The sequence below is a fragment of the Triticum dicoccoides genome, chromosome 6B (genome assembly GCF_002162155.2).
Source record: "Triticum dicoccoides isolate Atlit2015 ecotype Zavitan chromosome 6B, WEW_v2.0, whole genome shotgun sequence".
In the NCBI taxonomy this organism is placed as follows: Eukaryota; Viridiplantae; Streptophyta; class Magnoliopsida; order Poales; family Poaceae; genus Triticum; species Triticum dicoccoides.
This window is the reverse complement of record NC_041391.1, coordinates 630,551,512-630,573,442: the sequence shown is the minus strand read 5'-3', so window position 1 is coordinate 630,573,442 and position 21,931 is coordinate 630,551,512. Positions and strand designations below refer to the sequence as shown.

Here is a 21,931-nt window from a genome sequence, read left to right as displayed (position 1 = left end):
GGCTAGCTGGTGCCAGCGAGCAGGTAGGCAGCCGATCCCGATCGAGGAGAAGAAGAGTAAGAGAAGTCGCGAGATGGCCGTGCACGCAACCCGTCCGTCAGGCTGCATGCCGCAGACGAGAAAATGGACGTCCGTACGTCGCCGGCGAGGCCCGGCTTGCACTTGCAAGTTGCATCGACGACATGGCAACTGGCGAGGAATGAGGAGAGAGAGGGACTGGAGACATCAATCAGTGATTGGAGCCATCGTCGCCGTGGAAGGAGCTGCCGAGCCTCCGGCGGTGAGGTGCGCCGTTGCGTTGCTGGGTGGCGCGGTAGGCGGAGCAGGAAGCTGCGTCGCCCGTTGCCTCTGTGGCTGCGCGCCCGCACGCCGGCGACCTGCAGTACTACGCAGGAACCCCGAGTGTTAGATGATAGGCTTGTAGAGGACGTGACAACCTGTAACGTTATTGTGTGCGTGAGTTATGTTGTAAACCGGGCCGGTGGTTAGGCTAGATTGATCCTTATCTCTCTATCTTGTGTATGACTTGGAGTAGAGGTCAAGACTAATAACCACCGGCCAATCTCTGTAATCTTATGCTATATAACACGAACACGTCCCTGCCAAGAGGCATACGCTTCCACCAATTCTTTCATGGTAATCAGAGCAGGCCTCGACATCATCCATGGCAAGCTCTTCCACTTCCTTCCCCTCCTCTCCATTTGTGCACGCCGCAACAGAGAAGCTCACAAGAGGGAACGAAGCTCTATGGCGCGCCACTGTCCTGTCGGCAATCAGGGGGGCTCGGATGGCGGAGTTCCTCGACGTCGAGCAGGTGGTGCCGCCTCAGACCATTGAGGTCACCAGCGCCGACGGCAAGACCAAGTCCAAAGGTCCCAACCCGGAGTTCTCCACGTGGTACGCGAGGGATCAGCAGGTATTCTCTTATCTGCTGACCTCGCTCCCGCTTGAGATGGCAATTCAGGTGGCTACGTGCCACACCGCAGCGGAGCTGTGGAACACGGTGCAAGGCATGCTCGCCTCGCACACGCGTGCAAGGACGGTCAACGTCCGGATCGCCCTGGCAAACCTCCAGAAGGGCAACAGCAGCATCACAGATTACATTGGTAAGATTAGAGCTTTGTGTGATGAACTAATGGCTTCAGGGAAGAAGGTTGATGAAGAAGATGTTGTTTCTCACATCCTCGCTGGACTCGATGAGGAGTTCGACCCGGTGGTCTCGGCCATGTGCTCCAGGGTCGAACCAGTCACCGTCCCGGAGCTGTACTCACAGCTGCTGAGCTTCGAGACTCGCATGAGTCTACGCGGCTGATCCTCTCAGTCATCTGCAAACGCCGCGACTCGCGGCCGCTTCAACAAGAACAACGGCGGCGGTGGTGACCGCGGCCGGAACTTCCCCAACAAACAGGCCAGCGGCGGTGGTGACCGCGCCCGCGGAAACTTCCCCAAGTCACCCAACCCACCAAACCGTGGGAACGGAGGCAACCATGGCAACGGCGGCGGCGGCGGGAACTACTCCAACAATCCCTCTGCCAAGCCGACCTGTCAAATCTGCGGCAAGATAGGGCACCCGGCATGGAAATGCTGGAAGAGGTATGACTCCTCATACCAAGGAGGAGAGGAGCGCTCGGCAAACATGGCGGCTCCCCAGTACGGAGTCGACACCAATTGGTACCTGGATAGTGGTGCTACAAACCACATCACAGGTGACCTTGAGAAGCTCACGGTTCGAGACCGATACACCGGAGAGGATCAGATACACACGGCGAGTGGCTCAGGTATGACTATAGCTCATATTGGTCAATCTCATATTTCCACCCCTGAACATGATCTTCTCCTTAAAGATGTCTTACATGTACCCGAGACAGACAAGAGTCTTATCTCTATGAGCCGTCTTTCCATTGACAACAATACATTTGTTGAGATTCACCCTCATTCTTTTTTTGTAAAGGATCGGGGATCGAAGAGAGTTCTGCTACAAGGCAGGGGTAGGAGAGGATTATACTCTGTCAAACACATGGAACAAGGCGCCAAGAAGCATGTGCTCAGTGCCACCCCCTCCTCGGATAGGTGGCACCGGCGCCTAGGGCATCCTTCATCTTCTATTGTTAGCAAAATAATTAGCCACAATAAGCTTCCATGTGTTAAGTTAGTTGATGAATTTGTTTGTGATTCTTGTCAACGAGGCAAAAGCCATCAGTTGCCCTATCCAAAATCAATAAGTGAATCAAAATTTCCTTTGGAACTTATCTTTTTTGATGTGTGGGGACCAGCAGTTGAATCCGTAGGTAGAAAAAAAATACTATGTGAGCTTCATCGATGATTTCAGTAAGTTCACATGGATCTACCTAATCAAACATAAGTCAGAAGTGTTTCAAAAATTTCATGACTTCCAAAATCTTGTTGAGAGACAATTTGATCGTAAAATCCTTGCTCTCCAAACCGACTGGGGTGGAGAATATGTGAAACTAAATTCCTTCTTTACCAAGGTTGGCATGTCTCATCATGTTTCTTGTCCTCACGCACACCAGCAAAATGGGTCAGCAGAACGTAAACATCGACATATTGTCGAGGTTGGACTCTCTCTTCTAGCTCAAGCATGCATGCCTCTCAAATTTTGGGATGAGGCCTTCATTGCGGCTACCTATCTCATCAACAGATTACCGAGCAAAGTTATCAATTTTCAAACTCCCCTCGAAAGGTTATGCCACAAGAAACCCAATTACTCATCTCTACGTGTCTTTGGGTGTGCCTGTTGGCTGAACTTACGTCCATATAATACTCATAAACTTCAGTTCCGTTTGAAACAGTGTGCCTTTCTAGGTTATAGTAATCTTCACAAGGGGTTTAAGTGTCTTGACATATCCATAGGACGGGTCTATATCTCCAGAGATGTAGTCTTTGATGAGGCAGTGTTTCCCTTTACCGCCTTACACCCAAACGCCGGCGCTCACCTTCGGGCCGAAATCCTTCTTTTGTCTCCGGAGCTTTTAAATCCAACCGATCACGGGGGCGAAAAATGTGCAGATGATCAATTGGCTAATAGTTATCCTGATGCTACTAATGGAAGCAGTAAAAAAATTGCTGCTCTGTCATGTGATTTTATGCAGAACCAAGTTTGCACTGGCGTTGAACACGAGGATGATCCGGCTGACGGCGCTGATCTCGAGAGATTCGGCGCAGGTGGGCCGGCTGCTGCTGGTGCGGATCCTGGGGCTGACCCTCTGACGCCATCAGGTTCCAGCCGCCCCGCGCACGACACACAATCAGAAGAAGCGGCGCGGTCGGGCGGGGCCTCGCACGGGGCCGGTCTGCAGTTGTCGCCACGCAACAACTGGAGCGAGTCGGCTGGCTGCGGGACACCCGACGCGCGACATCATGATGAGATCGACAGCGTCCTGCGGGGCCCCGGCCAAGTGTCGCCTCCTCATAGGGCGTCCTCCTCTGCCCCACGCGCGGCGGATCCGAGGGCGGGGGACAGCGCATCTACCGGAGGGGATTCACCTGGGAATTCACCTGAGACAGTACGAGGTGGATCTCCTGTGCATGCTGCTGGATCTTCTGCGACGACAAATCAACCCAGTACTATAACCACACGGGTGACTCTGTCACAACGAGGTATTACAAAACCATTGGTGCCCAAAGATGGGACGGTCAGGTTTAACAAGAACTTTAAGTTTACGGGCTTTGCTGCTACTGGTGAGCCAGAAAATGTGCTAGAAGCTTTACGCAGTGAAAAATGGAAGAATGCTATGAATAGTGAATTTGATGCACTAATGAAAAATCAAACCTGGCATCTAGTTCCTTATAATCCAGGGAGGAATATTATAGATTGCAAGTGGGTGTATAAAATTAAAAAGAAAGCTGATGGAACAATAGATAGGTACAAGGCTAGGTTAGTAGCTAAAGGGTTTAAACAACGCTACGGCATTGATTATGAGGACACTTTTAGTCTAGTTGTGAAAGCTGCTACTATTAGACTTGTTCTATCTATTGCTGTTTCCAGGGGATGGAGTCTTCGCCAATTGAATGTACAGAATGCGTTCTTACACGGCATTCTCGAGGAAGAGGTCTATATGAGACAGCCACCTGGTTTTGAGGATGGCTCCAAACCACATCATGTGTGTAAATTAGACAAGGCTTTATATGGTGTGAAACAAGCACCGAGAGCATGGTACTCAAGGTTGAGCTTGAAGCTACAACAGCTTGGTTTTCGTCCATCAAAAGGAGATACTTCACTGTTCATCTTCAGGAAAGGAAAGGTGATCATGTTTATGTTGATTTATGTTGATGACATCATTGTAGCTAGTTCATCACAAGAAGCCACTTCAGCACTATTAAAGAATTTAAAAAGTGACTTTGCACTCAAAGATTTGGGAGAGCTCCATTACTTCCTAGGTATAGAAGTAAAGAAGATAGGAAGTGGCATCTTGCTCACACAAGAAAAGTATGCCTTAGACATACTAAAGCGTGTGGGAATGAAGGATTGTAAACCATCAAGCACACCTATGTCAACCACTGAAAAACTATCACTATATGAAGGAAAATTGTTAAGTCCAGAAGAGGGAACCAGATATCGAAGCATAGTTGGAGCACTTCAATACCTAACACTGACAAGACCTGATATATCCTTTTCTGTCAACAAGGTCTGCCAGTTTTTGCATGCACCTACCTCTTCTCATTGGACAGCTGTAAAAAGAATAGTGAGGTATATTCAAGGTAGTGCTGGAATTGGACTAACAATTTGCAAATCTCCCTCAACAACAGTGAGTGCCTTTTCTGATGCAGACTGGGCAGGATGCCCAGATGACAGGAGGTCAACAGGAGGTTTTGCTGTTTTTCTTGGATCTAATCTAATATCTTGGACTGCCAAGAAACAGGCTACTGTCTCGCGATCTAGTACAGAAGCAGAATATAAGTCTCTGGCAAATGCAACAGCTGAGGTAATGTGGGTTGAAACATTACTTGATGAGTTGGGCATTTATAGACCACATGTGTCATATCTGTGGTGTGACAACCTTGGAGCAATATATCTTTCTGCAAATCATGTGTTTCATGCAAGGACTAAACACATAGAGATTGATTTTCATTTTGTTCGAGAAAGAGTTGCTCGCAGGTTACTAGAGATAAAGTTTATTCCAACAGGAGATCAAGTTGCTGATGGTTTCACTAAACCACTTCAAGTCCGGCAACTCCAAGCCTTCAAGAACAATCTAAACCTTGACATGTTGAGATTGAGGGAGGATGTTAGATGATAGGCTTGTAGAGGACGTGACAACCTGTAACGTTATTGTGTGCGTGAGTTCTGTTGTAAACCAGGCCGGTGGTTAGGCTAGATTGATCCTTATCTCTCTATCTTGTGTATGACTTGGAGTAGAGGTCAAGACTAATAACCACCGGCCAATCTCTGTAATCTTATGCTATATAACACGAACACGTCCCTGCCAAGAGGCATACGCTTCCACCAATTCTTTCACCGAGGACACACGCAAAGGATGGATCTTGTCCATGGCTGGATCGATCGCGCGGGTGTTTTTGTGTTGGTTCGATGGATCGATCGCGCGGGTGTTTTCTTCTTCTTTTTGTGTTGGTTCGATGGATCGATCGCGGCTTGTTGCGGTTTACGCGTTGAAGTGGCCCCATCCGCCATGGGCCGAGCGCCCGCGGAGTCATTACTCTTTCTTTGATCCGTGCACGTAGACGTGCGTGTTTACGACTTTACGAGCAGAGTTGCAGTCGGATTCTGAATCCGGACGGCCTCTGCCTCAAAAGTCTACGGAAATGTTAACGCCCACACGTGTGAACGTTTGCACATCGCCCACACGCCTCCATCATCACTCATTTTGCCACGTATGAATAGATGACATCAGCAGAATTTTTTTTGGTTTTCAGCTTAAAAATGTTGTATCTCCTAAATAAAAAAGCGAACTAAAAATCCATTTTCACCATTAAATCCGTCTCGACGAGATCTTCAAAACTAGACCCCATGTTGATATGTTTCGACGAATTTTTTTTTTGCCAGAAGTTGCCACGATGTTTACACTGCAGTTGTCATAGGGCTTAAACTAAAGTTGTCATGTGGCAATTTTAGTTTGTAGATCATGGCAATTTTAGTATTTTGATGATGACAACTCCAGTATTTTGATCATGAAAATTATTTTTTGTATGAACCATGGCAATTTTACGTGCATGTATCATGGCAATTTTAGTTTATGGTTCATGGCAAGTCTAGTTTCTTAATTCCCGTTTTATAAATGTCAAAATTTATTTTTAAATGTAGAAGAAAATAGCTGAAACATATCATGGCAACTTTAGAGTAAGCATCATGGCAATTCATATGCAATAGACATGGCAACTTTTGATCCAATTTTTTTTTCATCAAAACATATCAACATGTGATCTAGTTTCGAAGATCTCATCGCGAGAGATTTAATGGTGAAACGGATTTTCAATCGGATTTTTCGTTTAAGAGATAAAACATTTTAAAAACTGAAAATCTAAAAAGATTCCTGCATGCATGCATGCGATGACGTGGCAATCTGTTTACATTAGAGACGTGTGGTGCGTCTCCCTTCCTGCCACATGTGTGGCAGTTAGCGCGACCCAAAGTCTATATATACGTACAAGAACCAGCATACATGCCTTGCTGCGCCAGCGTCCTTTACTAATCCCAACCTTCTTTACTTGTTTACGATCGAGTAGCTAGCTAGCCTAGCCATGGCGTGTCTTGCTGCGCCAGCAGCGTCCTTTGCTCCCTTCTGCAGGGGGCCTTTTTCATCTCCAGCCAACTTGTATCAGTCGCCCGCCTCCATCACCTCGCTGTCTTCTTCGTCTCCCCCTTTCTATCCGAGCCGTGTCATGGTGAGGTGGGAAGCTCCCCCCGCAGGCTGGCTCAAGCTCAACTTTGACGGGTCCGTGTACAACGACGGGTCCGGCCGGGCTAGCATCGGGGGCGCCATCCGCGACTGCAACGGCCGCGTTCTTGTCGCCTTCGCCGAGCTGACAGAGCACTCGACGGTGGGCATAGTGGAGGCGAGGGCGCTCATCCGCGGGCTGCGCCTCGCGCTAAGTCGCTTCCGCGGCAGGCTGGTGGCGGAAGGAGACGACCTGATGCTGGTGGAGCTCCTCACCGGCGAGGAGACGCAGACGCGCGTGCCTCGGGCCATGCAAGAGGAGATTCTCATGCTGCTTCGGTGCTTCACGGCGTACAAGGTCCAGCACATCTTCCGCGAGGGCAATCAGGTCGCCCACGTCCTGTGCAAAGAGGCGTATCAGCGGCCAGGGGTGTGGGCCGGCGGGATCATGCCGCACACCGTGTGGGAGAAGGCGCAGGTCGACGTGGATGGCGTGGCGCACGAGCGGCTCTTCAAGAAGTTATGAGTGCATCGTCATGCGTTGGTTTCTTGAAGAAATGGAAGATTGATGCATACCAAGGCAAACCGTGGAAGGGCCGGCTGGTCCAAGAACGTCGCTGCTGGCTTCACTTGCATGATAAGCTTGGTGGGGTGGATCTATATGACCGGCTGAGTCGACCGGTTCATATAGATATCATATGCGAGGACAAATTTATGCTTGTTTGTAGAAGTACACAGTACACTCTTTCTACTTCCTCTCCTCGTCACTATACGATCTAAGATTTTTGAGATTGTAGGGATGAGAGTGTTGGACAGTGATGTACCGTGATATTTGTGAGAAACTTGCACGTAGAAAAACATGTTTTTGTTTTCTTACAAACTCGTCTTATATCATAAATATATTAAGGTGACTAGGGAAAGCCTTCTTCCCTTCGATCTCCGCCGGCGAGCCCATGGATTCGTCTCCCCTCCGCCTACCGCTCCGGTGGTCTGTGGTGGGGAGGGTATTCCTAGTGCCTCGGCTTAGATAAGTAGGGCTTTAGTTCTTGCAAGGGCGGCGCTTGGACGGATGGGGCGCTTCTTCTTCGTGTCAGTCTTCCAGGCTTCAATTCTCCTCAAGTCCGTTCGTCGAGACGGATTAGACAGAGCTCCGGCGTAGATTTCTGCCAGCTCCTCGGAGCGGCGAGGTTAGGGTTTCTCGTTGTGCGTATGCAATGACGAGATTTGGAGTCAGGTTCTTCAGATTGATTCAAGGATTCCATGGCGATGATTGCGGCTTCTGAACGCTGGTCCTTTGGGGCACGTGCACGAAGACTTCCCGGTTGTCATCGAGAAGGTCAAGCTGACTCCGGTATGGGAGTGGCGACAGCGGCGTGTGGGCGGCTCATTCTGGCGGCGGCAAAGGTCGTTCGGTTGTCCATGAACCTCGATGTAATTTTTATTATGTTTGGGTTGTTTTGTACTTCCGGTGAATCTTTATAATAGATATGATATTTTTACAATAAATAAATAAATAATAAGGCAATCTATCTAGTATTGTATGATGTCTCCATGGGTTGGGTCTAGATCGAATGAAATCTGTTTTAAACCATGAATTCATATGGCTCACTGGAAATGAACAACAATCTTTTCAATCCATGAAATCGACACCCTGTATTCACTAATTTAAGTTAATCTTGACCCTGGACCTATTTGGTGCACCAGGAAAAGATCGATCCCCTCCGGTATTACGGTCTGCTCACTGTACGCTGACCCCATAGGTCATATCCATCGTCTATCCCAAGTCCCCTCCTCTTTCTCTCACCTAAAATCAGCAACGGTCCGACGAGTATGGCCTGTGCCTCATCCAAAACCTAGATGCCTCCAATGTCACGCTCGAGCACATTGCATAGCTCCCATGTACCGGCCAGATTTACAAATACTAAACCCATTTTTAGGCTTTGTAGGCACTTTTCTTGTGTAAAATTCACTGTTCAAAAAATCTTCCGATTCAGCGATTAATCGTCCGATTTATCGCTACTCCTGGGATGACCGATAAGATTATGCCTTGTCTTCACCATCTATCATTTGGGCCGATTTATCGCTCTGACAAGCGATTTATCGAGAATCTACTGATAAATTGAGCCTATTCCTAGCACTATTTTTGCAAAAACTATGTTCATTTGTGTTTTTTGGACCTTGTTAAGCAATATGTGCTATTGTTCTATTTTGTTTGTCATTATATGAGCTTTCAAAGGCTCGGAATCAAGATAACACTTCTATCCAATATTCTTTTGATGTAATATAGCATATTTTTGTGTTGGGGACCTGGGATTTGCAAAAAAATGGCCGATTAATAGTCGATCGATAAAATTGATTAATCGGCCGATTTGGCATTAACTATAATTCTAGGCTGACTGAGACGCTAACAATAAACGATATCCTCAACATTGGTAAAATCACAAAAAAGTCAGCAAGATTCAAAACATTTAAATGTGATTTTTCAAAAATTTAGAGCATGTGAGCACGTGAAAGGTGGTATCACATGATACTCCCCCCTAAGATTGAACCAACAAGACGAAAGATGGTATCACATGATGTTTCCCCCTTTGAATTTGTATAGTATGTTTGTAAATCTGACCCGTTTTTCTTCCCATTTTTTACTAGTTGAAGTACGTGAGACCCCCCTGACACTACCGGACCCGTGGACTATGCCTACGACCCAGGGCCGTCGGCATAGGTCATTTGCCGTCGGCATAGATCTATGCCGACGGCAGCCATCGGCATAACCCCGTCGGCGTAGATCACGTCAGCGTAGACGTGTCAGACAGTCGGCGTAGTATAGCCGTCGGCATAGGTGCGTATGCCGACGGTCGTGGGCCAGCCGTCGGCATTGTTTTTCGTCTGACGGCAACGGACGGCGCTGTCAAAAGCACTGGCGATTCAGGGAATGCCACGTGGCACAGGTATGTCGACAGCTTGGGCGTCGGCATAGGTGGAAATCTATGCCGACGGCCTAGCCATCGGCATACCTGTGCCACGTGGCATTCCCTGGCTTCTCCTGGCGGCAGGGCTATGCCTACGGCGAAGCCGTCGGCATAGATGGAAATCTATGCCGACGGCTTTGCCATAGGCATAGCTCTGCCATGTGGCGCGTCCTGGTAATTCCTGGGCTTAGCTATGCCGACGGCTTTGCCGTAGGCATAGTTTTTTTTATTTTTTTTATTTTCCCTGTTATGATCAGCATCATCAAGCGTTTGGTTTCTTGAAGAATATGGAAGATTTATGCATACCAAGTGGACCGGCGGCCGGCTGGCTGGTCCAAGAACGCCGCCGGGAGGAGGAGCAACTGGCTTCACTTGCATGACAAGCTTGGTGGGGTGGATCTGTATGGCCGGCGGAGTCGACCGGTTCATAGATAATCATATGTGAGAACAAATTTATGCTTGTTTGTAGAAGTATATACACTCTTTCTGAGATTGTAGCATACTAGCATGTGATTATGGGATGAGAGAGAGAGTCTTGGACGGTGATAATTGTATTAATGAGGTTTATGTTGCCTATTAAATCACCGACAACGCAAGTCATATCCGGCCAGCCGAGAAACACATACTATTTCCGTCGTGAGATTTTTCCCGTATATCATGCACGTCTAAAGCTGGGCAGATCGAGGCTACAAGTTAAATTGCTTTTTTTTCCTCTTTTTTCTAATTACCAGTGCAAATACATGAGTGTTAGTACTCTTTCCGTTTCAAATTGTAATTCACGTATTAGATTCTGTTGGGTTTTTTTACTTTAATTGGTTTCACCTTTTTTTTTTCACTCCAGACATCCCTCTAAATTTCACCCCTTCTCGGATGACGACAACCACCCCGCAGACACACCTGTCAACCTCTAACCTCTTTCATTTTTAAGAACCTACAGGTGTGCATCAGTATATTACAAAATGGGTGTGGCTAACAGTCAACGACTGAAAACTGGTTTTGGGTCAGTCGATCATTCTGGACCGTCGGATGCAAGATCAACAGCCAGGTCGTTTTGGGTCATTACATGAAGAGGTTAGACAAGGGCACGAAAAAAGTGTGCAAACATAACCTATCACCCCCACATTAGCACTAATAGATTACTCGAGCGAAGCTACCTCTAACCTCCCTTCGCCGGTTACGCTGCGGTCGTTGTGCCATCCCTATCTCCAGCCGTGGCATTCCCATTTCTGCATCGGCGTTGCGTCTCGTCTTCGTATTTTGGAAAGTTGAGTGATATCTTTGCCATTTTCATTTGTGAGCAACTTGAGATAGCAAAACACATTTTAGTTTCATACAAACTCATCATATAGTAAAATGTATTAAGGTGGAAAATACAAAGGATAACATGGGTACCAGCGCAACCAATATGCCAAAAAAATTAGTAATTCAAAAAAGTTCGAAAAATCCCGAAACTTCTTTTGGTATCAAACATGATCAAGTATTGTAGTCGTATAAAAAGATTTGTCAGAGAAAGACTTTTGTTGTATCCTGGGTCGAGGATTCAGCAAAAAAAGGCTATATACAAGCACTATACACGTTATATTGTCGTCATAAACTTTTCTTTTTTGCCCTGAAGTCAAACTGAATTATTTCTTGTCCAAACTTTTTATACAAGTAGAATAATTAATCATGTTTGATTCCAAAAAAAAAATTTGAATTTTTTGAATTACTAAATTTTTTGGCGCATATTGGGTGCGCCAGAACCCGAGAGCACCAAGTTCCCATCCCGAGCTATCTTAGCATTGAGAAGTATTGTCATTATCACATCACTGGGCGTATGCTGTCCCCGTGGATAGGGTCTAGATCGAATGGAGTTCGTTTTAAACCACGAATTCATGTGCTCATTGCAAATGAACATCAATCTTTCAATCCATGAAATCGACACCCTATACTCAATATTTCAAGTTAATTTTGACCCTGGACCCAGCTCCGGTCTGACGAGTGTGGCCTCTGCCTCATCCAACACCTTGAGAAGGAGTGGAATTCAGTTCAGCAGGTACATTGACAGCAATCTTCAGCATTTGGTCAAGTTCTACCGTTCCAGCCGAAAGCTTCTCGGCCATGGCAGCGGCCGCCTCTCCATCTCTCACTCTTCCTCCACCCGCGCAGCGCGCCACCCCAAAGCCGCGCCGCCGCACGCCGCCGCGAGACGTGGTCTCGTGGACGGCCGCCATCGCGCGCCCGGCGCGGGAGGGCGACCTGCCGTCGACGGCCGCGGCGCTCTCCGCCATGCTCTCCTCCCCCGACGCGCCTGCGCCCAACGACGTCACCCTCCTCACCGTTATCTTCGCCTGCGCCGGCGCCCCCTCCTCCCCGCTCGCCCGGCCCCTCGCGCTATCGCTCCACGCCCTCGCCATCAAGCTCTTGCCCAGCCACCTCCTTCTCTGCACCTGCCTTGCGCGGTTCTACCTCGCGTCCCGCCTCCCCCACCACGCCCTCCAGCTGTTCGGCTCCATGCCCGTCAGATCCGTGGTCACCTACAACACCATGATCACCGCCCTCATGCGCAACGGCCTGGTCGCCGCTGCGCGCGAGCTGTTCGACGGAATGCCGGAACCGGATAAGGTTTCCTGGACGGCGCTCATCGACGGGTGCGTCAAGAATGGGCGCCATGACGAGGCAATCGATTGCTTCCATGCCATGCTGCTGGACGGTGTTGAGCCAGACTACGTCACGCTGGTAGCTGCCATCTCCGCGTGCGCTGAGGTCGGCGTGCTCGGTCTCGGTGTGTGGGTGCACCGGTTCGTGACCAGGGAGAGGCTAGAGGGCAACATCCGCATCGCCAACTCGTTGATCGACATGTACGCTCGGTGCGGTCAGGTGGAGTTTGCACGGCAGGTGTTTGACAGCATGAGGAAGCGGACGGTGGTCTCCTGGAACTCGATGATCGTCGGGTTCGCAGCCAACGGACGGTGCACGGACGCCGCCATCGAGCATTTCGAGGCAATGAGGAGGAAGGGGTTCAAGCCAGAGGCTGTAACGTTCACGGGCGTGCTCACGGCCTGCAGCCATGCCGGCCTCACCGACGAGGGGCTGAGGTACTATGACGCCATGAGGGCGGAGCACGGCATCGCGGCGAGGATGGAGCACTACGGGTGTGTTGTCGACCTGCTCGGCCGAGCCGGGCGCCTGGACGAGGCCATGAGCATGGTGGCGACCATGCCGGTGCGGCCGAACGAGGTGGTGCTTGGAGCTCTGCTTGCTGGGTGCCGGATGCATAGGGACGTGGACATGGCCGAGCAGCTGATGCAGTACCTCCTTGAGAAGGACCCCGGCGGTGACTCGAACTACGTGCTGCTGTCGAACATCTACGCAGCCGTCGGGAAATGGGATGGGGCCGGCAAGGTCAGGGGCCTGATGAAAGCCCGGGGGGTGAAGAAGAGGCCTGGCCGCAGCGCCGTGGAGATCGACGGCGACGTGCATGAGTTTGTCTGCGGGGGTCGGTCTCATCCGCAGGCTGCGGAGGTGTTTGGCATGCTTGGCCTGCTGAGCCATGAGATGGCAGGGCATGAGGCCGTGAGTTATGAATGAGCACCGGAGCGACTGCCTGTTTGCAGAATACTGGAGGCTTTCAGTAGTCACCAGGCTCGGTGTTTCAAGCATCCGTAAAGGCTACTGGTAGATCGGCAACTTGTATTTGCATCTCTGCGGTTTCATGTACAGTCTCGGGAAGAGGCACCCAACATGTACAGTATGTCCAGATACAGCCATACAGGCGATGAGATCACGTCAAAAAAAGAAGAAGATACGTCAACAGATGAGAAGTATCATTGTAAATCTTCAGAAGCAAATCCACATGGCGTACCATCGGATGCTCATCTCATGATATATATGATCAGCTCAATCAAACATGGACACTGAATTTCTGGAAGGTGAAGAACAACACAAGCTCCTGAACTGATAATGTTGGTGTTACTGTGGAAATATTGGACTACTACTTCATTTTTCTTCGATTATATCACCCGTAATGTCTCACCTACTTGCTCCCGTATCCCTGTCAGAAACAATAACAGTACTCACTTCCATATTCATTGCTGTCAGAAGATCATATATTCATTTGTGCTCACCTACTCTTTCAAAGACAAGTGGGAGAGAATATACATGTCTCTGTATGTGCACAATTTTTCTCGCCTATATATCCAACGGCTAGATAGGTAAGAAGAGAACATGGTGCAAACAAATAGTTACACCCAAACAAGCATTTCCCTGGTTTGCGCTACAAGAGACACAAAAAGGCCTTCTCTATAGATTGGTTTAGAAAGAAAAAAATGTTAGGAATGAGCGACACGGCTGCTGTTTGGGGCAATGCCTTAATCACGACGTCAATGATCAGGTCTATTTGGAGTAAGACGAAAAGGATCAAACATCTATAGAGGCTAATGCTTTGCTTGCGTCCATGAAAACATAAGAGGAAAAGAACCAACAGTAGATTAGAAGTTTGTCGTATCTTCAGTTCTTTGGTCACTCACTGTGACTCCAGTTGCATTTACAGTATCATGAAGGCTGAAAAGAATCCAACATGAACAGTAACACAATAGGTGATGAGATGACCCTTTTGATGAGCAGGCCAGAAGTAGCACTGCAGATCTTCTAAGAAAATCAACACGCATGGCTGCGTATGCGCATCTGTTGGTATATATGACATAGACACTGAAATTCTGGACCTCCTGTGGTAGAAACAAATTGTATTTCCATAGGAACTGAACTGTACAGGTATGGAGCAAGGTCACAGTCAAATACTCCATCCGTTCCAAAATATGTGCCGCGTGCCGTGGTTTTAGCTCAAATTTGAACTAAAACCACGGCAATTATGTTGGAATGGAGGGAGTAGTCAACAACATGGACAATACGATCAGTTTGCACTGGCAACAGAATGTGAACTGTACAAGTATGTAAACGCGGTCGGAAAGTGAACTGTTGTGTGAGCACTTAGCACTCCACACTGCACATCTTTCATTCCACACTCCGAGACTAGGCTACGGGCTCCATGAGATACAAATCCTATCAGCCAACAAGGTATCTCTTATTGCAGAGCTACCTTTCAACTGAATGCCGATAGGTGCTCCTCATGTTGGAAGCTAGCTATCTCATTGCCATTAACTCTTTATATGAGAACTGTTCTCTCTTAGTTTCTTGCACACAAACTATGTCCACTCACTCTATCACTTCAGAAGGTTGCCCCCTTCTACCTGGCCAGGCCCCTCACATTCAAGATTAGTGTCTCGTCATGGCGATGAGAGGCGGCGCAGCTTTGGGCGCCTGTTTGGAGAGGTGAGGTGGGGCTCAGAGAGGGAGACATGGCCACTGCCATGAGCTTGCACGGCTCAGAAACTATCTTCCCTCGGCTGGCTTGCCCAACTCTTTAATTCACAAGTTTTAGCCTGTCCTTTTCAAGATGGCGATTTGTAGATTGCTGTCACAAACATCTCCAAATGAGATGGCAAGCACTGGAATGGAATTGATTGTTTAAGATTTCTCATTGCCAAAAACAAAATAAGATACATTAACATTACAATTTACAGGTGATAAAGAACAGCAAATGAAATCGTTGCAGTTTACAACTGATCAACCAAATGCAAATCAATACGTTACACTTGCAATTAACAACTGATCAGTTTTACCACCGCTGTGGCAAGAGAACTGCTACTAACCAAACAGCTCACAATCTGGAATCAGGCCGAGAAAAGGGACGGTTGCATATGCCAGCGGCTGATCAACCAAATGAAAATATGTTGAACAACACAGGATGTTGGTGACTACAAAAGAATAAACCAATGGATACACCGAGTGCAATGTCCACACAACATCGGAGCCATAAAACATATATAGACAACTAAAGAGTCCTCATGATGATGTATTGAACATTCCCAAAGGGGAGAAATTACATAGGCGAAATTACATAATGCTTGTGACAAACGAGCACAACCATCAAAACTTGGTTCACCAGATGACTAAGTAGGAAGGGAGATTCAGGCCAGATTCAGGCCAGAAGATGACACTCCTACTACACTGACTTCATCTTGAGCAAACAGGTCCAACCTTGCGCATGTGCTCATTGCTATTCTGCCTGACAAATTTTCCGAAGTTTCGGCTCCCATGCTAATTAATGGCCACATCTGGTCTCTCAAGTCTCAATGTCATTTCCAGTGAATCTGGACCTCATATAATCAACTGCATGTTCCCTCCAGTCTGATAGAGATGCGAACGGCAACAAACCAGCCAAGCATGGAAGGACCAAAGAGAGCACAGCGTAGAATATGTACCGGCGAACCCAATATGGCAAACCGAGAGCCTTGGGTCTGTGCGTCACAGAAATAGGACCATAAAGACCACGGTATAGAAGAGATGGATAGGTGTTTCCAAGTAAATGGATGGCGCAAAGGATTTCCCAGAATACAAGCCAAACATTTCCATCCCCGCCTAGGGTGTCAACGCAGAACCTTCCAACAAAACCACAAACACCTCCCAATAACACAAGATTGAATGTTATTGGCATGTTGGGTCCAGTCATTGCTGAACGCTGGAATATCAACCATCCGATCAATAGAATCATCAGCATGCCAAATGATATCCTTGTTGCTGCAATCAAATGACATCTGAAAAACAGCAATCCTGAGTTGAAAGCTGATACAGAGTTTGGAATCCACCAAGATTTGGACTCCTGCAAAACAAGTCATGATAAAAGAAAGGAGATGAGCTTATCTTCGATCAAATAATTCCTAGTAATTAAATGGCAATCAAAGACAATGGCACATACCCTTGAAGCAGCTGCACAGGCTGCAGTAACAGCGGTTATCCGCTGGTACGAATAAATATATGTTCCATATCCGAAACAGGCAGACATAAAAACTACTGCTGTCAGAAGCATATCTATAAGCCTCTTGAGGAGTTCAGCATGTCTCGTGTCCTGCATTTGAGTCTTTAATTTCTCCTCTCTGAAAGCAGCTTTCTGAAATCCCATAGAGATCTTGATCTTCTCTAACATGTGTGAGTAGGAGCTGAGAGCTAAATGAGATTGCTTTAGTTGCAACTTCCTCATATTAAGCCCTATTTCAAGTTCTTTGAGCTCATTTGAACGAACTTGCTCATTCAGAGATCTCTCAAATACATTAAGGATGTCCTGATCACATTCTGGACTAGATCTGCTACGAGGTAGCTGAATCAGCTGCTGATTGACACCCGTGTGAAGAATAATCTGCTTATTCATGGAATTCAAGTATGTATTCTGCTGGACATCAGGTATCGGGCCTATTGAGTCAGCGCCACTCAATTTGGTCTCAGCCACAGGATTGCCATCACCGTGAGAACATTGAGGGATATCTTGCTCACAGGCAGGTGCCTCATTGAGTAGATGAAGGGTCCTCAGTGTACTGCCAAATGATTTCTCAAAGTTTCCCATGAAACTATCAAACCTGTCTCCATATATCTACAGAAAAGTTATGTCAGATATACCAAACCAGTCGAAGCAGAGCATTGAATAAGTTGAACCAGTCATACATTTGTTAAGGACTCCTTCACTGCTGAGGTACACATCTGCATTCAAATTCAGTGTTAAGGAACCATGGTTAATTTCTATCTGAAGCAATCGCTGCGAAAAGAGTAAAAAGAAGAGATATGAAGTGCACACCTTTGAAAGAAAATCAGGTTGTAATCTGCTTCCAGAACCGCCGCTTTTATTCAGAACCTATAGTGGAAAAGATGTGTCCTTGTTATTCAGGAGTTACGACTAAGTACTGTAACTAGTAAATTTCTTCCCAAATAAGAGTTGATTACTGAATAAGAAGATTACAAATGAAAGCCTAGTCCATGCTTCTGAGAACACACACCACACATACACACATGAGCATTAGCAGCTGATTACTGGCTTTCCAACCTCCCACATAATTTTACTACATTTATTTGGTAACTAGTTAAGTTTGGTTGAATATTTGTGGAATGCATTTCTACTAGACCATGATAAATCAAAAATATGTGAGCGAACTCTATCAATTAAGACATATTGAGATGTTCTAGTCTACTGTTTGGCATTGCACTAGATTATGATAATTTTGTATGCGCTACAAACTGTTGCCTACTGTTTGGCTAACCAAAATATTCCTTCTTTCGTGGCTATTTTTCCACAATAGGTTATAAAAATAATTTCAGTGTAGTACAGTAACAGCAGCAAACTAAGCCTTAACCACTGAAAGCACCAAGTTAAACAGCATTATGCTGAAGGATAGACTTCAAAAGGAATAAAAATGGGTATTTATTATCAAAATCATGGAACCCATAGGTTAGTTCTAGTCTTAAAATGGAACTATTATGTTTGCATTGTTGATGCCCTGATCGAGCAGCACCCTAACAAATTTTGGGTTTCCTTCCTTAATAAACACGTAAACCTCAAAACCCCAAGTACGACAGACTGCACAGATGTCTGACTCGGAAAATAATAGCGGAATAAACATATAAATATCGCTTTTGCACTGAACCGCGTTAACGAAAATCAATGCACTGAGAAACTTTTCGTGTTTAGTAACAGCATGTATTAACACTCCACTATATCCTGCAGAAAAACATTTTCTCAACAAATTGTACACCAAAGGAAAGCGCTTGTCAGTTACCCCACCACACGTGCCCCCAAGACCGACGGTAGCTGCCTAGCTTAGGGGTTTTGGTGTTCTGTCTGGCAGTTTTTAGCTACTATATTGTTTGGCTTTCCAATGCTGTTTGGTTTGGGGGTTTTGCCCTGTTTTTTTGGCTTGGTTTGTAATTCAGGCCTTCTTTAGCATTTTTCTTAACAATTCTTTAGCATTTTTATGATTAAATCTGTTTGAGAAAAAACTGAACAGTTAAAATACTATGGGAAAATATAATTAAGGCACTAGAAAACCACATTAAAACCAGAATAATCGATTCTGGTCAGATACCACCCATTTAACCTTTGCCTGTCCATTCTACTAGTACCACAATTGTTCTGAACGGTGGCCCAAGCGGTGTATTTTATTCAAAATGTCATGAACTGCACAAATACACAAGACGGCCCAACCCTGGATTGGAACAAGAAAAGAATATCGTTTTCCCCCACAAAAGAACTAGAAACTTCCGCCGTATCTAATGTTTCTGAACGTTTACCAAAAGAATTAGAGTAGTATTTGTACTTCCTAGGAGACAGGGAACTCCTGAGAACTTCATTGAAGCTGCAAATATCCTACTAAATTAAATTATAAAATGTCACCAAATTAGCCATTGGCATCCAATTGGTTACAGGTGCGTTCCGAGTGTACGCAGCACAGAATTAACCCCAACAACACAGTAAATTAGCAATCAGAGGGACCATGCTCATGCTCGAAGGCAACAATCCTCAGAACCGCACGAGGGGCGAAAAAATCGGATCTTTCGGCCGCCTACCAATCAAGGAACAACAGCAGAAGCCGAAAAACCAGAGGAGACGCTCACCTGGGCGAGAACCGCCGCGAAGGACATCCCCAGAGGCAGCGCGAGGTCCTGCACGCCGTCACCGGCGCCCTTGCCGCCGTCGCCGTCGCCGCCCTCTCCTCTCCGAGCGGACAACGGCCGCCGGCGCCGCCGCAGGTGAATCCCCTTGTGCGGCCGGGAGCGCCGGGAGGCCGAGCCGGTAGACGACGCCGAGGAGGAGGCCCTGTCGGCCTCCGCCGAGTCGCCGGCGACGTGGGCGGCAGCCCCGTCCATCGGAAGGGGGCCCGCTCCTCTGGTCAGGGGGAGGGAGTAGGGTTAAGTCGCCTGCCTCCCCTGTTTTTTCTGCGCGCCTGTGGGGTGGGCGCCGCGCGTTCGAGTCCCGGTGGGCGCGTCACTTTTAACCGGGGGGAGGGCAAGTGAGCCGAAGTCGGAACGCGGGGCGAGACGGCGTCGTGATGACGCTGAGTTAGCCGTTGGAGCGATCGCGGAAGCTCTGAGGAACAACTTGTGCGTGTTCTGCTTCGGGCCTGTTTCTTTCCCTTTCCGTTTCTCCTTCTTTTCTTCCCAAATTCTGAACTCTGAGCACGTTTATGGGAAAGTTGTATGTACATACTCCGGGTTTACAAGTACAGTGCCCTTGCATTTTAGGTCAAAAATTTGACCATAGGTTTAACTATAGCAAAATTTAAGTAAAATATGATGCAGTTTAGATCACTAGATTTGTATTCAAAAAAAGTTTCGATTGATATTATCTCTATTGGTACATGTCTGGATAAATCCTTGAGAACTGAGGTGACCTCGATCGGTCGTGATGTTATTTGGACGTATGCTTTGTATCTACACGCTCAAGATACTTCATCAAAGTTTCTACTAGGACCATGTTGAAAAATGAGACAAGATCCTAAGTGCAAGTATAAGGCCAACTCTAGCGCACGCCCCCATTCTATTCGGGTGCTTCATTTGGGGTAGAACGGACGAATAGCTCGGCCCAACGCGCGGCCCTAAACGGACAAATGTCCAGATTTCGTCCGTTTTCAACCCATCCCCAGCACAGACTTGCGCCGAGTTTGGGGTGAAAGGGACATCGCGCGGACGGACTCGACGCACGCCCTTGTCCTCCCGTGGCCGGCCTGTCAGGGACACTACCAATCCCTTCACTTCCAATGCGTCCACCCCCTCTCCCCGCCCCATCCCGTCGCCGGCGCCGCCACTATTCTCCGGCCGCCTCCTCACTGCGCACCCCCCGGCCGTCCATACCAAACCACGTCTCGACATGGCCGCCACCACGCCCGCGCTGTCACGCCCAATATGCGACCCTATCCAAAAGGAACTCGAAGGTCCCACCAAGGATAGACCCGCATATTCAAACGCTTTTGCAAGGTGGATATCATTACATCAACATTACATAATACAATGGGGATACATACAAGAGGCAAACAATGCCCCACGAATACAACATCACAATACATCCGAGCATCATCCGGCTACGGATGAAACACAAACAGAAACTCAAACGACATCCACCCTGCTAGCCCAGGCTGCCGACCTGGAACCTATCCCCTGATCGAAGAAGCAGAAGAAGAACTCAACGCAAGCAAGCATCGCTCTCGCGTCATGATCATCGCAAAACCTGTACCTGCAACTGTTGTTGTAGTAATCTGTGAGCCACGAGGACTCAGCAATCCCATTACCATGGGTATGAAGACTAGCAAAGCTAAAAGGGTAAGGAAGGGGTAAAGTGGTGAGGTTGCAGCAGCGACTAAGCATATATGGTGGCTAACATACGCAAATAAGAGCGAGGAGAGAGCAAGCAGAACGGTCGTGAGCTAACAATGATCAAGAAGTGATCCTGAACTCCTACTTACGTCAAACATAACCCAGAAACCGTGTCCACTTCCCGGACTCCGCCGAAAAGAGACCATCACGGCTACACACGCGGTTGATGCGTTTTAATTTGGATCTGGTGTCAAGTTATCTACAACCGGACATTAACAAATTCCCATCTGCCTATAACCGCAGGCACGGCTTTCGAAAGATTATACCCTGCAGGGGTGTCCCAACTTAGCCCATGACAAGCTCTCGCGATCAACGAAGGAATAGACCTTCTCCCAGGAAGACCCGATCAGACTCGGAATCCCGGTTTACAAGACATTTCGAAATGGTAAAACAAGACCAGCAAAGCCGCCTGATGCGCCGACAAATCCCGATAGTGTTGGAAATATGCCCTAGAGGCAATAATAAAAGTATTATTATTATATTTCCTTGTTCATGATAATTGTCTTTTATTCATGCTATAACTGTATTATCCGGAAATCGTAATACACGTGTGAATACATAGACCACAATATGTCCCTAGTGAGCCTCTAGTTGACTAGCTCGTTGTGATCAACAGATAGTCATGGTTTCCTGGCTATGGACATTGGATGTCGTTGATAACGGGATCACATCATTAGGAGAATGATGTGATGGACAAGACCCAATCCTAAGACTAGCACAAAAGATCGTGTAGTTCATTTGCTAGAGCTTTGCCAATGTCAAGTATCTTTTCCTTAGACCATGAGATTGTGCAACTCCCGGATACCGTAGGAATGCTTTGGGTGTACCAAACGTCACAACGTAACTGGGTGGCTATAAAGGTGCATTACAGGTATCTCC

General features: G+C 47.4%; 2 protein-coding genes and 1 pseudogene across 2 annotated transcripts; 2 read left to right on the top strand and 1 right to left on the bottom strand.

Moving 5' to 3' along the window:
* The first annotated feature begins 1,150 nt into the window (after window positions 1-1,150).
* Window positions 1,151-1,289, top strand: LOC119327052 (annotated as a pseudogene).
* Window positions 1,290-11,860: 10,571 nt separating this feature from the next.
* LOC119320159 (pentatricopeptide repeat-containing protein At1g05750, chloroplastic-like) lies at window positions 11,861-13,925 on the top strand. The gene has a single exon (XM_037594268.1). It carries the CDS (start codon window positions 11,921-11,923, stop codon window positions 13,388-13,390), a length of 1,470 nt encoding a protein of 489 aa, XP_037450165.1. The 5' UTR covers window positions 11,861-11,920; the 3' UTR covers window positions 13,391-13,925.
* A 1,701-nt stretch (window positions 13,926-15,626) lies between these two features.
* On the bottom strand, window positions 15,627-19,653 carry LOC119322905 (protein CPR-5-like). Its single transcript, XM_037596443.1, has 5 exons — window positions 19,298-19,653; window positions 17,487-17,543; window positions 17,357-17,392; window positions 16,617-17,285; window positions 15,627-16,520 (listed from the first exon to the last, which is right to left on the bottom strand). Exons 1-5 carry the CDS (start codon window positions 19,547-19,549, stop codon window positions 15,984-15,986), a joined length of 1,551 nt encoding a protein of 516 aa, XP_037452340.1. The 5' UTR covers window positions 19,550-19,653; the 3' UTR covers window positions 15,627-15,983.
* Between the last annotated feature and the right edge of the window lie 2,278 nt (window positions 19,654-21,931).

Bases quoted from the DNA above. Each gene is read 5' to 3' on its own strand.
- LOC119322905 (XM_037596443.1), bottom strand. From the start codon at position 19,549: ATGGACGGGGCTGCCGCCCACGTCGCCGGCGACTCGGCGGAGGCCGAC. The intron at 17,393-17,486 runs GTGTGCACTTCA...ATTTGAATGCAG, and splicing joins AACCTGATTTTCTTTCAAAG to ATGTGTACCTCAGCAGTGAA. The intron at 17,286-17,356 runs GTATGACTGGTT...ACTTTTCTGTAG, and splicing joins TGAAGGAGTCCTTAACAAAT to ATATATGGAGACAGGTTTGA.
- LOC119320159 (XM_037594268.1), top strand. From the start codon at position 11,921: ATGGCAGCGGCCGCCTCTCCATCTCTCACTCTTCCTCCACCCGCGCAG.